Source organism: Tupaia chinensis, unplaced genomic scaffold (assembly GCF_000334495.1).
Source record: "Tupaia chinensis unplaced genomic scaffold, TupChi_1.0 Scaffold000197_1, whole genome shotgun sequence".
NCBI classification, from domain to species: Eukaryota; Metazoa; Chordata; class Mammalia; order Scandentia; family Tupaiidae; genus Tupaia; species Tupaia belangeri.
Window position 1 is genome coordinate 7,053,189 of NW_006159672.1, and position 15,582 is coordinate 7,068,770.

The 15,582-nt window shown below is 48.5% G+C and overlaps 1 protein-coding gene across 1 annotated transcript in view; it reads left to right on the forward strand.

Annotated features, from left to right (window-relative positions):
- The first annotated feature begins 66 nt into the window (after nucleotides 1-66).
- ADGRA1 (adhesion G protein-coupled receptor A1) overlaps nucleotides 67-15,582 on the forward strand; it is a 54,771-nt gene continuing 39,255 nt past the window's right edge. The window contains exons 1-4 of the mRNA XM_006146937.2: nucleotides 67-478; nucleotides 1,353-1,560; nucleotides 12,769-12,896; nucleotides 15,183-15,306. Of these exons, the coding sequence (XP_006146999.1) occupies nucleotides 1,558-1,560; nucleotides 12,769-12,896; nucleotides 15,183-15,306 (255 nt within the window). The 5' untranslated portion in view covers nucleotides 67-478; nucleotides 1,353-1,557. The remainder of the gene's footprint in view (nucleotides 479-1,352; nucleotides 1,561-12,768; nucleotides 12,897-15,182; nucleotides 15,307-15,582) is intronic.

Here is a 15,582-nt window from a genome sequence, read left to right on the forward strand (position 1 = left end):
GGTGCGGGCCGCCGGCCGCGGGCTGGCTGGGAAGAACCATTTCCACCCTGCCGCAGGGAGCCGGGCCACCGCGCCCGCCGCCATCCGCGCCTCCCCCAGTCCCCATGGTTACGGCGCCTGCTTCCCGGCCGGTCCCTAGTCCCTGGCTGTCGCTGCGGAACGCAGGAGCAGAGGCGGCTGGCGTTCCTCACGCCGGAGTTCTGGAAGCTGCCTGCTGAGATTGCATTGAATGTCTGCTCTCTCCGGCTCGGTCTGACTCACTCTCCCCCGGTGCAGAACGCCGCGGCTGCCGCGCGCTTGCCCCAGCCCGCCAGGGCTGCAGCCCTGCAATCTGTTGATAACTCCACTCCACTCGCAAGCTCCAGTGTAATTGCCTTTTAGAATGGAAAACTGTTCCCCAGCACCGAGAACCTGCCACATCTCGCCTGCGCCAGGAAGTGCAAGACCTTTGCTTCTCCAGCTGTTTTTGCCAAAATAGGTGAGAAGTTGTCTGTCTGTCATTCTGTTATTCTCGGGTCTGAGCAGTGGGTGGGCCCTCCAGCCAGGGAAGCAGCAGAACGTGCCTGGGGGAGGTGAGGGTCGGAGCCGCTGACCCCAGTGTCCACTCACCAAGGCCGTTCCTTAGGCAAAAGAAAGAAAGAAAAAAGAAAAAAAAAAAAAAAAAAGCCAATGGGGGGGAGGGAAAAAAAAAAAAAAAAAAAAAAAAAAAAGCCAATGGGGGTGAGGTGATTCCTGCCATTCAGAAAGCGGATTCTGAGTAACTTTCGGTTAAACTGGCAGCATGGAGCCACAGCTGAAATCAGGCAGCTTCTGCACAGGTAAGAGCGTCTGTGTGCGGGGAAAACGCCAGCCCCTGAGGTCCGGCCACATCCATGCAAGAGGAAGGTTCCGCCTACCCAGCTCTGGCTTTTCCTTGGGAGATTCATTGAAGGCTTATTTGATTCTCTTTATTTAAACTGAAAAACATGTTTATTTGGCTTTGCGCAGCCTGAAATGAATGAGTTTAGTTCTCATGTTGGGATAGTGAGCATAGATTCATTTTTAAATATGGAGAAGGAGGCTCCCTGCAGGTGGGCAGTGTCTAGGGGCTAAAACATTCTCTGAAGCCCCTGAGCCCCAGGAGCCCCAGATTATCACCCTAGACCTCCTCCTGCTTTAGACAGAGCCCTAAGCCAGTCCATTCCAACAGGCTGGCCTGGGTAATGAAGACCAAGACGGGCAAACTTCCAGAAGCGCTAGCTGCCTCCTGCCATCCACCGGGGTGCTGACCTGTATCAGAACGGGGGCCTGGGAGCTGTAGAAAGAGGGAGGACCCTGTACCTGGTACCTCTGACAACGTACTGTCTTCGCAGAAGCGTACAGCCTTGAGACCCTCACCCACCCCATTCCGGTCACCTGAGGCACATTGTCCAGGAGCTTGACCCCTTGACCTCTGTTTGGGACTTTGACCTTCTGGATGGCGATGGAGGCTGCTGGGGAGAAGGGCGCAACATAATCATCTCGGCTAGTGACAACCCCTCCACCCGGTGCTAACACTTCAGTAACTTTGCAGTGCTCATGGTGAGTATTTGGCCCCTCGGGAACCAGTGCAGCCCTGCCAGGTGGGGCAAGGGTTGCCACATTGAGGGCTGCCACCCCCAAAAGCAAGTCTTGTAAAAGTAAGCTATGGAGTGGTTAGTCAGTTAATGGGAAGTCTGGTGTGAGCTCAGTCCTGGGTTAAGAAAGTTCTGTGGGGTGGGGAGGGGTGGGGGCGGGCAGGGGCTGGCAGTGCCTGGTGTTCAGGGCTCCTGTCTCTGTTCCTTTCTGTTTGCTGCCTTGCTCAGTGTTGATCATACTGATTAGTTGCAGGCATACGGCAATGTCGAATCGTTTGATCTATGGAGGTGACATCCATCCTGCAGGGCTCATATCCATGCCCTGTGAAAACCTTATCTGGCCCCAGGCTGGGATCCCACCCACTCCAGGCTCCTCAGCTCTGGTCACAAGGCCCTTCCCCCTGCACCCCACCAGCCCCTCCTCATCAGAAAGTTGATAGAATGGCATTGGGACAATATGGATGGGCTTCAGCCTTTGAGGTTGTGACAAGGAGGAGGTGGCAGCATGTACAACAGACACAGGAAGGATGTTTCTCTCACCAGAAAGGGGGGCACCATTGTTGTCAGCTGGCTGGAGCAGCAAGCAGGACCTATTCTGGGGGTTCATCCTGTAGGCTCCTGCAAGATTTTGCTGTGATTGCTGTCGGTCCGGATTCCGGAAAGATTGATAGCCAAGTAAATAATACAGTGTGTGTGTTCGTAAGGGACAGCTGACAGAGGCGACTGGAGGACCCAGAGCGCGTGCAGAGAATGCCAATGGCCCCTAGGACAGTGCGGCCGTCAGCGGCACAGACGCCGGCATGAAGGCTTCAATGCAGACCCGAGTGTCTACTTCCTAAGGAGTGGACTGTCTGAGTCACTTCCTCATTTTCTCCTTGTTCCATTCAGAATGTCCAAACAAGAGAGATGCTTTTTGCCAAAATTCAGCATCATCTCTCAGAGCTGCTCCAAGCCTCTGAGGACGTCAGCCTCACTTACCTTTCAGGCATCTGACAAGGTTACGTGTTCGAGGCACAGACAGCTCCTCAGAGAGGACGTCAGGCTGAGCCTCAGGTTTCCTCCAGCTTCTGAAACCAAACACTGTTGCCCCCACAATCACCACATCCAATACAATTGTCGGCCTTGAGGCCTTATTTGTGGGGTTTTGCCCTCAAATTTAGATCCTTGTTTGCAAAATGAGGACTTGTCATTGGCAAATGAAAGGTAAATCAAGAAGTGATTCAGGAGGCAGGGTAGCTGCAGCTCCAGCCTTTGAGGCCCCATGGCACTTGACCCTGTTGCCCCTTCTCAGACCTGTCTTGGCCTCCTTCCCTCTAACCCTCAGCCCTTCTGTGCAAAATGTTGCAGGAGTTTCCCAAGTTCAGGAAGTGAATCCCCCCCCCCATGCTTTTCCTCGGGCCATTCATGCACTCTCTCTCACTTCCCAGCCACCTGGGAGAGCTTTCTGCTGCCTGCTCCACACCACCCTGGCTCCAGCCAGCTTGATGCTGGCCCGTCAGGGCTTCCTGCTCACCCAAGACTGGGAAAACTGCTGGGTTAGCTCTGACTGGGGAGTGTGGAATTTCAGCAGTTTGTTGGGTTTTTATTCTTAACAAATAACATGTACACCTGAGAGAATTTCAGAAACTGACAGAGAATATATGGGATTGCCCTCCCAAGTTGCATAATTCTGGTGCAGGCACCTCTCTGTACGTGTCTGTGAGACTGTAGTGTATTTACTTCGGCCAGGTTCACCCCAATGGCTCGAGGGGAATGACGGAAGACTGGAGGCCACAGCCAGGTCGGGGCTCTCTGACACCTCTCATGGGGCAAGCAGCCTTCCTAATTCCTAAGTGTAAAGATGGGTCAGGTCTTCTGGTGGTATCTCTGCTGGCTACACAGTAAAGCTTGAACCAACACTCAATTCTGAGCCTTTCTCCAGGAGGCTCGCTAGGATCCCTTACTCCCCCAGCCTGAACAAGGTCTTGTCTGCCTCAGGGCATGGTGACAGGACAGCTCTGCCCTCTGGAGGGCCCACGTTCTGCAGGCCACGCCTCGTGTATTCCAAGTCAAGGGCACCTCCTCCTCCCCGGTGCATCTTCATAATTGTTCATCAACAAAAACAAACGTAAACTTGCTTCTTTCTGCCATTGGTGCCATCCGCATTTCTATTCAAGCAGATACCAAAATATGTATTATTTTACGCCCTGTAATCTGTGATCCTCACACTTAGCTCAGAGAACGTTTGTTCTTCAAGGGAACAAAATGACAGCCTTTGAAATTAGAGTAAAAATTGTCTAGACATTTGTGCCTTTTGTTTCCTTCAGCATATCCAAGTGTGGTGGTTTGACTGAGGAGCATTTCACTTGGGGCAGCCCTGGCTGGCTCAGGAACACTGTCTGGAGTCAGGACTAAAGTCAGATGATATGACTGGTATGATTGTGTGGTATGAGGTGGCATGGAGTGATGTGGTGCACACTGGTGTGGTGTAGTAGTGTGGTTTGATACAGTATGGCGTGGTAGGGTATGATGTGGTATGTATAGTATCATGTGGTATAGAGGTGCATGGGTGGTGTGGTGTGATGTGGTGTGGTATAACAGGGTGTGGTGTGGTAGAATATGATGCGATATGGTATGGGGTAGTGTGGCGTAGCCTCCTATGCTACTTACTTTCACTAATTGCAGAATTTAAGTAGAGCGGGTAGGATGAGCTCATCCTTTCTTTAATGTTCAGGCTCAGTGCCAGGTGGCACGAAGACCGATTTCAGTGCCGTGCTTCAGAGTAGTGGCCTGGTTCAGGTAGGGAGTGCTCACAGAGTACTTTGCAAAGTTCACTCTGGATTCAAGGCCAACCTCAGTGTCATAGGAAGTGTCCTTTCCTACATCCTGCAGGAGTCCTGAAGGCAAAATAGAGAAAAGGGCTGGCTCAACCCCTACTTAGAGTGGAAGAACCCAAAGACATGGCATGTCTGGAACATCCCATGGGGCTATTATTTCCTCTTCCACACATAAGTGCCCCACGACTAAATAAAAAAGAAAGAAAAGAAAAGAAAGAGAAGAAAAGAAAAGAAAAAGAAATGCTGTAAGGGGCTGAGTGGGTGGGTACAGCAGTAAAACGTAACACTCTGCAGGGCCGATCATGCAGGAAGGTTCTGGGTTCGCCTCTAGAGGCCTCCCTGAATGTGTTGGGCATATACACGCCCACGGTCTGGAGCTGGCTAAAGTGGGTGCATAATCACACTATCAAGACCCTGTTGGGGTGCTGTCCCTCTTTCTCTTTCTGTGTCTTTCTTGATCATGGAAGAAATAAATAAACTTAAAAAGCATATATGATGGGATTAAAACCACCAAAGAGACTAGGCAGGTAGATGGAGGACTGAGACCTCAAATCCTGGCTCTGTGGCTCCATGGAAGCAGACAAGCCCAAGGGAAATGTCCTCTTACTGAAATGCCCCTGGGAAGGGGAGTCCGAAAGGCCAAGGGTGAGAGCGAACTCACAGGTGTCCTTGTGAGGCTTCACCTGGAATGAGCCGGAGTAAGGACCCAGGCCTGAAATGGACTGTGGGATTATCACAGTTCTGAGTTGTTAAAAAGCAGGTAAACCCATGCATGGTACACTTATTTCCACTCTAAATTCACCTCGCAGCCGCTGCCAGGCACTGGCACTCAGGAGGCAGATTTGGCCTGGGACTCTGCTCCTCTAAGAGGTCCATAAAAGAGAGTCTGTCACATTGACAAACATTTCAGAGCTTTAGTAAGTGCTTTTCAGTTTGGAGCTTTTTATTCAGTCCAATATCCAAATTACTAATGACTTCTAAAATCTACCTTCATCTCATTCATGGAAAGTCCCCACAACATTGCCCTTTAAATTAAGAATTCTAAACAAGTAACCACCAATCTAGAAGAAACGATCCTATACTATTTTTAGCATATATTTCTCATCTCTTTATAATTTTACTAGCCCACATGCTCCTCCAAAAAGAAAACTATAACAAACTATATAAGTGTAATGTCCAATTAGGATAGTTTGTGTTCCAAAAGAGTAAATTACTTATCTCCTGCTTTTCCCCAGAATGCTTTCACAAATAGTTGACAGGTCAATAGATGCGATTATCATTTAAAAGGCAGATGAGGAAATACATCAGGTACTAGTGAAATCAGCCTTCACTGGTACAGAACCAAGGACAAGAACCAGGAAGGGGACCAGCAAATGGCGTGGTGGTTAAAGGCACTGGACTCCCACATGGTCAAATGCGGTTCGAGTCTTGGACCTGGTGGCTTGCTTTCTTACCTTCCTCTCTCTCTCCGTCCCTCTCTGGTCAAATTAAAATAAATAAATAAGTTAAATAAAATAATTTTTAAGAAAAATATTTATAAATGTGTACCTATTTAAAAAAAAAAAAAAAAGAAAGAAAAGAAAAGAACCAGGAAGAAAAAAACAGAAGCACAGGAAGAAGGAGAAGAAAAACAAGAGGAAGAGAAGGGGGAGGAAGAGGAAGAGCAAGGACTGCCAAGAAGAAAAAGAATAACTAGAAGGAAGACCTGCTGACTTGCTCAAACAGATAGAGCCTACAGGCCTGGCTAATGGTTGCTCCACTGAGCAGAAACAAATGTGCTTTCAGAGTGTCTACACTCCCTGGGTCTGAAGAGATCCCTTTTCCATATCCCACTATTGCAAAGAGTTACTTTTTTTGTTTTTAGTTTTGCTATGGGGAGTGTGTGCTCTCCAGAAAGAGAATAAGAGCGAGGGGGGCATGGAGAAAGTGAAAAAGCACCCCTGGGGAAATGGCCATGCTGCAATCCCTTCTCCTCCATTCTCCTCCTAGGATTTTAGACATGCATGCACATGCACCCAGTGTGTTTTTCAAGTTGTTGAGTCTGGGACTCAAAGCATATGATCGGCCATGGGGGATGCAGCCACCTTAATCACCACACCACCTGGATGGCCCCAAAACAGTTAGGTTTTGATCAAGTAATTGACATATTACTTGGTTAACCTCTCTCTTCACACTTTTCCTTCTTTCTTCTTGTTTTTCTTAATACCCTGACTCATTTGATTTGCAGAACACATCTTTAAAAATGCATTTAACAGAAACATAAGTAAAATGTAAAAAAAAAAAAAAAAAGTTATACTCAAAAAAAGGGGAAATAGGGCCCTGGCAATGACTATAATACACACTCTATGAAACCAACCCGCATGGGAAGGTTCTGGGTACATCTCCAGAGCCCTCCCTGGACATGCCAGATGCTCATATGCTCATGATCTGTGACCGGCTGAAGCTGGGCATGAATCACGGCATGAGGACACTGCTGAGGGTGACTATTCTCTCTTTCTCTTTCTAACTGTGTGTGTGTGTGTGTGTGTGTGTGTCACTCATGGAAGAAATGAAGTTAATGAACTTTAAAGAAATAGGGAAGTACCAGGACCAGCAGTTAGCATAATGGCTATGTCGCTGGACTCCCACGAAGTCGACCACGGTTCGCGTCCCACACCCGATGGCTTAAACTCACGCCGGGCGCGTGTGCGTGCATGCCCAGGATCCCAAGAGGAGAATGGAGAAGAAGGGATTGCGGCGTGGCCATCCCCCCGGGGGGTGATTTCTCACTTTCTATTTCTCTGTCTCTCTCTGTCTGGCGAGCGCACGCGCCCTATAGCAAAAAAAAATAAATAAATAAAAATAGGGAAGTACCAATAAACCAGAGTCTCTGCATTTCGAGGCTCGCACACTAATGGAACTGTTGGCTCTGAGACCAGCCTATGGGAATATGGAAGCCTGTGTTTTCCATGGAAAGCAGAGATGTCTTCTCAGGGGCTTCTAAAGTAATTTGGGCCATCCAGCAGGCACAGAAATGAGCTAGCATGCAAGCTCTTTCATCTGTGCCAAGAAGACTGAGGGTTGCCTTTATCTTTCACCTCTCCCCAACCCATGAATTCTCTGGGCTGTTTTCCTCCAGCCTCTGAAGCGAGATCCATCCTCCGCTCACTGTCACTGGTCCAAAAAGCACTCTGGCTTCATAGCCATGGAGGGGACTTGTCTACCTAAGTCGGTCAAATCCTATTTAACCATATATCAGATCCTCATGATTTGCCATGGAACATTTGCAAAGTAGACTCTTCCAAGAAGAACTTGTACATGTGTGCACTTTAAAATACAAAATATATCTCTATTTTGCATTACCTACTTTGAATTTTAAATGTCACCTCTAAAAATGTAAAAAGGCACTGTCGATAACTCTAACTTGGAGAAAGAAAAAAAAAAAAGGAAAAAACCAAGCCAAATCAAATCCCCATTTCTTATAAAACATATTGTTGACCCACATGTCATTTTGTTCCTAGTCATGGATGTTTGCCTTTGCACAGATGACGACCCCCCGCCCCAGGCCTCCAGCCTCCCAGCCTCATATAGCTGCTCCAAAGGTCTTGATACCTTCCCTTGAAGCCTCAAAACTGGCCCTCAGACAATAAGCAAGACCCTCACTCCAAAGGGGGTGTGGCCTCAGGCTGCACGCCTCTGATCTGAGAAGCATTCTCAGAAAATGCTTCTGCATTGTGAACTGGCTTTCTCAGTTGTTTGCCTATCACGTGAAACAGTTCTGACTTCTTATTGGATTTAACATAAAGAGAACCTGTATATGTCAGTTTAAAACCCACAGATAAAATACGCTAGAATGTAAGCTTTCCTACAAGGGCATTGGGGGCAGATGTAACAGGACGTCCGGCAGTTGATGTGGCGCTGAGTCCTTCCACTGGCCATCACTGTCTCCCCCTACTCTCCAGCAGAACAGGAGTCTGAAACCAGCACTTCCGGGTATTGACAGCAATCCACAGTGACAGCAGCCCTCAAGGAAGGCCCTAAAGGGACTCATGAAACCACCCCCAGGCCCTTCTACACAATTGGTGCAAAGTCCTTGTTCCAGGAAACCATCAAGGAGGCTGGTCCCAATAGAACCAGAAGAGGACGGGACACAAGTGATGGACTACTTGGCAGTTCTCTTGTGCATCTGAATCTGAAACTAGTGATCATGGCCAAAGTGAGAATTATAAGAAGAATGTTCCAATTTTTTTTATACTCTGAGTTAATGTCATAGGAGGGAAAAGCCATTGACCCCTATGAAAAAAATGATGTGGCAAAGTCTGGAGACATCGCTTGTGCCCAATTAAACCTTGAGTTCTTATAACCTCATGGGGCACTCTCGACCTCCCAGCAGCAGAGAACTCATTAGATAGTTTAATATCAGGATTTGACCAGAAAAATTTGCTTTTCCATGACTTTTGAAGTTATTTGCATTTGGCAGGAAGCCAGTTCCTGGTGAATTATGACAAGTATAGGCCAACCTGGGCACTCGCTTGTGTGACACGGGGCCCCTCTCACCACTACCCAATGGCAAATGCTCCAGAAGTCAGGAGCACAAAGTAAGCTGCATGTGAGCTTCTCCAGCAGACTCGGGTTCTATGAAGGAGCAGTCTGTCCCCCACAGCTGGACCGGAGACCATATACTTATCCAGACCCTGTCATCTGAGGCTTCGTGGCTTTGGGGCACTCATAAGAATCCAACAGAGGCCCACTCAGCTCTGTTCTTTGCAGAGGGATAAAGTAAGGGCGGAGTCTCCTGCCCAGCCCTACCTTTCCAAAAACCTCCAGGGGCATCTGTCCACACTGCTGCCTAATTGATCCTAAACTATGAGGCTCTCCATCTCCGGCTGGCCGCTCAGTGTCTGAGAAGTAAAGAGCAGGTTCTAAACATGCAACTGGGCAGTGAAAGCTTCTGCTGTTATCTCCCAGCTGTGCCCGTATCTCTCACAGACAGGTATTCTTCACCCACCCTTTGTCCTCCCACAGTCAAATGCTTCTTGTTGCAGGATGGAGAACCCAGTTGGTACCAGCACCTGGCTAGCACAGCTCACTGGCATTCACACCCCAGAAGGAGGCTTCCATGGGACACAGATGTAAAGGCCAGAATGGGCCTTCTTTCATAAGCCAGAGCCAACAGGTGGGGATCTGGGCCTCAGACATCCACTCTGGGCCTTGGCTGAGCAAGGCCAGCTTTCCTGGTCAGGACAAAGCAGAAGGGACCTCCAGATCTCCTGTGGAGAGTACTTCAGGCCTCAATGTTTCTGACACCTTGAGGCTGGCATCTCTGGCATCTTCCCCCCGAGCTCATGATTTCATGGGAAGAAAGGCTATGTGAGCAGCACAAGTCCTGGAACCGCATGTCAACCGGATAAGAGTCATTGTTCATGTCCTGCCCATACCCACACCTGTTCCTCGTACTTCTGAGCTGTGGACAGTGAAGGACTGAAGCTTGGGGATCCCAGCCAGGGTGCTCGGCCTGCAGTTCACTTCTCTCTCAGTCACACCTGGTCATCTGCTTATTCTGGGTCGGGGCCCTATTTCTGGCTTCAATTGTCTACCAGACCCCTCAGCAGTCAGACTGTGAGGAGTCTTCTCAGTGTCCCTGGTTACTCAGTTCCTTTCCATCAGTTGATGATGTACTTCTATTAGCTGTTACTATCACAGCAGAGAGATCTCCATATGAATGTCCCTGCACCTGGACTGGTTCCACAGCACAGTGGCAATGTGCTGCTTAGAGAAGCTGGATTCCACACAGCAACTACAGTTCAAATCCCTGGCTCAGTTCACCTAAAACATGCCAGGCATATGCACAGGTACCCAAGATCTGACAGGTTGGAAGACTGGAGGAAGGGGATCGTGGTGTGACTAGACGCTAGAGCATGCTCATCTCTCTCTCTCTCTCTCTTCCTCTCTCTGTCTTTTTCATTCTCATGTGTGCACACATGCAATTGATTATGAATAAAGAAAAATCTGTTTTAATTTTTTAACGTCCCTGCACCTAAGCAGAGTCCAGGTACAAAGGTCATAACTGAGTGCCAGGGTGGCTCTTGGCCCCCTAGAGCTTTCTGTGAGCAGATGGGACACTCCCTAGCCGGCCAGGGTCTCATCTTAGCTACATTGGCAAAAAAAAAAAAAAAAAAAAAAATGTGTATCAAGGGGGAATGTAGCATGAGCTCTCTTTTAGATTCACTGGGTTCTTGCTTCCCTTCCATCAAAGCCCTTTACACACTGGAGGGTTTCTATTTCCTATGTTACTCAGAGTCTCCCCATTTCCTGAGCTACTCAGCTTCTTTTTTTTTTTTTTTTTTTGGAGAGGTTTTCGCCATAGGGCGCATGTGCTCGCCAGACATACAGAGAGAGACATAGAGACAGAAAGTGAGAAATCACCCCCCAGGGGGGATGGTCACGCCGCAATCCCTTCTCCTCCATTCTCCTCTCGGGATCTTGGGCACACACGCACACACGCCCGGCATGAGTTTTAAGCCACCGGGTCTGGGACGCAAACCACGGTTGACTACATGGGAGTCACCACTGTGGACTAGGGGAATGGGCCCAGCACTGCTACAGACCCCCAAGTACCCACAGCCTGCTCATGGCCATGGCTGTGGTAGCTCAGCATGGCCCCATGGGGGACCTCCTAGAAGGCAAGTCAGAGGCCTGGTCAGCCTTCTGCCAGCAGTTTCATCAGGGCCCTCAGCTTCCTTGGCCTCTGTCATGACACAGTGGACCCCAGCCCACAGTCTGCCCACCTGACCAGGGTGTCTCCCTGGGGCCTGTAGGAGCAGACCACAGGTTTGAATTAGAGAAAGCAATGACTTCACCAACTGCCCTGCAAAGTGAGGACAACAGCACCGACCTTATCGGGTTCAAGCGTGGGGGGTAGTAATAGTAGGTCCCCCATAACAATATACCACGGTCCGGGGGTCTAGAAGTACAGAATTTACTTCTCACAGTTCTGTAATTGAAAGCCTGAGAATAAGGTGTCTGCAGGATTGGTTTATCTTGAGGCCTTGCTCCTTGGTCTGCAGACAGTGTCTCTTCACTGCGTCCTCACAGATTTTTCTCTGTATGCTAGTATCCCTGGTGTCTCTTCCTCTTCTGTAAGGACATCAGTTCTACTGGAGCACAACCCCACCCTATGGTCTTACTTAACCTTAATTGCCTACCAAAGGCCCTGTCTCCAAGTATAGTCGTGTTGAGGGTTAGGGCATCAACCCATGACTCTGGGGGAATATGGGTCAGTCTTTAACAGGGCTCCCATGAGATTCAACCAGTCACAACTTGTGAAGCATCTAGAACTGTGTTAGGTGCTGACATTTTTATCCCAGGGTTAGAGATCAGGTGGACACTAGATCTCTAAATCTTAGCCTTGTGGGTCCTCTGGGACCCTCTCCTCCAGTCCAGATAAATCACTGAGTGCGGGGATGAGGTCTGGTGAGATTTGCCTAATCCCCCTCATGTGATGTTGCCCTTTGCTTCCAGTGTTTTCTATCCACCATCTTGTGAACACAGCTCCCAGAGCAGGTAGGACTTGGGGATGTGTTTGGGTGTTTTTGCCTCTCTGTACCCCAGTGCTCAACATAGGGGGAGCTCTCCTCATTCACCTGATAAGTAAGACAAAAACCTTTGTCTATCCTGAACATTTCAAATCAGCGACATCCTCCCCTTGAGTTTACACTACCACAGGGAAGACACGTTGTCTGAACTCTGACCTTGAGCCCTTTACTTCTGCTGCAATTCACAGTGAGAGTCTTTGATATCCAAAAATGGGAGTGAGGTTCTCAAGCCTGTGTCTATGGGTTCATAACACCTTCTACTCTTTCTCTGTCGACTGGAGTCAACACTACTCAGACTTGCTGAAACTTAATATAAAATTCTCCTGGGAGATATTTTTAAGCAGAATTTCAATGAGATGAGGTTCAGAAGGAGGCCAGAGTCAGACATGCGGGCACAGCAGAAATGCCACCCCTGGGAGCTGGCTTTCAGAGGCACATGAAGATGCACTCAGCTTAACAAACCTGGTAGAGGGTGAAGACAAACCCTATATGGGTGGCCCATGTGCTATGGATGGTTCCACCTGCTGTGAACACTCACTGAGCAGGGTCTTTCTTAGCCACCAGTCTAACCCCTGCTGTCCCAGGCAGAAGGGCTGTTTCTGCAAGACCTAACAAATCACAGCTCAAATCAGAAAATGCCTCAAGCAACTTGCAGGGGAGAGGCTGGACCTACAGGGAAGAACTCAGGTTTCTGCTGCTGCAGATTCTAGGTTTTTGGCTACACTGATCACACAGATCGCCTCTGGGTTTTGTTTTGTTTGTTTGTTTGTTCGTTTTTTGCAGGATTTGAAGACTGTCCTCTCCCTGCCCCAGTACCCAGGGGAGTTCCTGCACCCCGTGGTGTACGCATGCACTGCGGTCATGCTGCTGTGCCTCTTCGCCTCCATCGTTACCTACATCGTGCACCAGAGGTGAGATGGGTACCCACACTTTGCCCCCAAGACTTCATGTGTTTGTTTACTAATGCAAATCCCTGAAGTGATATCTCACTAACATCCGTATAGCAAGTAGTCTCCAAAATTTTCTCCACACATCACAGCCCACTTGAACTGCCCAACATCCTAGGTGCCCACCACAGTGGCCAAAGGGTAGATGAGTATTCAGGGAAAGCCCCATGCTTCCATTCTGGGCCTCCATCAGCATCTTCTCAACAGTAGTCTCCACGATCTTATCAAAATTGTTGAAGTAAGTTCTTCATGAAATGGGTTCAACATCAGTTCAGGAGCTCTGAAAAGCCTACATCCTTGGATAGTTAGAGTGGCCCACAGAACCCTAGGAGCACTTTTGAATTGCACCTTTTTATCTAGAAAGGAGAGTCTGATTGGTATCCTACTTCTCAGCCACCTCTGGGAGTTGGGGGATGACCTCAGTGAGTATGCCTCACTTGGAGATACACTGGAAAGGTCAGGAGAGATCTCGGCCACATTCAGGTCAAACCCATAATCAAAGTCATGGGCAATGTGTATGCACTGGCCATAATCACAGACATGAGGCGACATTTAGAGGCACCCAAGGCTACAGCAACAATGAGAAGCTCAGGCTTATCTGAGGCCGTTGTCATGGGTAGAGGTTTGGATGTGCCCAAGGCCATGGTTGTAGTCAGAGACAGCCTAGGGAAAACCAAGACTGTGATCATGGAAGGAGTTTGGGTGGGCCCAAAACTGTTGTGTTAGTTCATTTGGGGCTGCTATAACAAAATACCATAGACTGGTGGTTTATAAACAATAGAACTGATTTATCATTTATAGAGGGACTAAGAAGTGGAGGATCAAGGCATGGCAAATTCTGTGTCTGGTGAGGGCCTGATTCCTGATTCAGAGATGACATCTTCGTTCTATGTCTTCACATGATAAAAAGGGGCAAGGCAGGGTCTGAAGATCTCTTTTGTTTTGTGTTGATTTTATATATATATATATATTTGTTTTATCTTGGCAAAGCACACGCACACATGCCAGAAAGAGACAGAGAGAGCCAGCAGGTGGAATGGTGACTAAGGTGCTAGGTCTTACATGGCCAACTGCAGTTTGAGTCCCTGACCCAGCAGCTTGAAAAATATGTGTGTGTGCCCAAAATCCCAAGAAAGGATTGTGGGATCCAGCCACCTTAACCACCATGTCATAGGCTGGTGGACCTCTTTTATAAGAGCACTAATCCCATTCATTCATGAGGGCCTCACCCAAATGCCCCACTTCCTACTATCATACTGGGTTTCAACATATGAATTGGGGTGGGGCAAAATGTTCAGACCATAGCAGCTATGGTCATGATAAAAGGCCTGGGCATCTTTGAGGTCATTATGGTCATGGCCACAGTCACAGCTGAAGTCACAAGCTAAGCAATCTTAGTCCTGCCATAGCCAGGGCTAAGGAGAGCCTTAGACATCTTGGTGGTCGTAGAACTAATCATAGCCATCAGCAACATCTTAGTCCAGGGCAAAGGCATGGCTTAGTTGGTCATGCTCATGGTCACAGTCCTGGTCAGAGCCCTCTTCCTGAGGTATCAGTCATCTGCTTAGAAAGGGAATGAGCCTAGAAGCTAGGAGGCATGACATCTTTCCCTGAGACTATAGACAAGTCATAGATTCTCAGGGCTTCAGTAATTTTTTTTCCTTTTTTGGAGAGGTTTTTTGTTTTGTTTTGTTTTTTTGTTTTTTGGGTTTTTTTGTTTTTTTGTTTTTTGGGTTTTTTTGCTGTAGGGCATGTGCGCTCGCCAGACAGAGAGAGACTGAGAGATAGAAAGTGAGAAATCACTCCCCAGGGGGAATGGCCACGCCGCAATCCCTTCTCCTCCATTCTCCTCTCGGGATCTTGGGCACGCACGCACATGCGCCCAGCGTGAGTTTAAGCCACTGGGTCCGGGACTCGAACCATGGTCAACTATGTGGGAGTCCAGCGACATAGCCATTACGCTAACTGCTGGTCCCAAGGGCTTCAGTATTTTCATCTGTCAAGTGATCAGGTTAGTCAAGATTCTGCAAAAAACCTTTAAATCGTCACATACTAGACAACATAATAAAGTTGTCCAATGTAACTTCTAAGGGTGGATCCAGCAAATCTGTCTGTCTTTCCCTCTTTCTGGCCCTTTTGAGGACTTAGTGTCCCCTCTGTCAAAAGAGCACAGCATTCAGATAAGTGAGCTCAAGTCCATGCTTTTACCTGAAATGCTAGTTGCTAACATAAAATCTCTATTTCCTGCAGTGCCATACGGATCAGCCGGAAAGGACGGCACACGCTACTGAATTTCTGCTTCCACGCAGCTCTGACCTTCACAGTGTTTGCTGGTGGCATCAACCGCACCAAGTACCCAATCCTGTGCCAGGCGGTGAGTGCTGCCTCATCTTCATTTTCCTACAAAAATGAAAGTGTGTGGGACCAGCAGGTGGTTATGTTGCTGGACTCACCCATGCTCGACTATAGTCAAGTCCCAGACCTGGTGACTTAAAACTCACACCAGAGCCATGTGCATGTGTGCCCAAAGTCCCAAGAGGAAAATGAAGAAGGGATTGTGGCATGGCCATCCCTTCTGGGGGGTGATTTCTCACTTTCTGTCTCTGGCCAGCACACATGCCCTATAGCAAAAATCTCTCTAAAAAAAAAA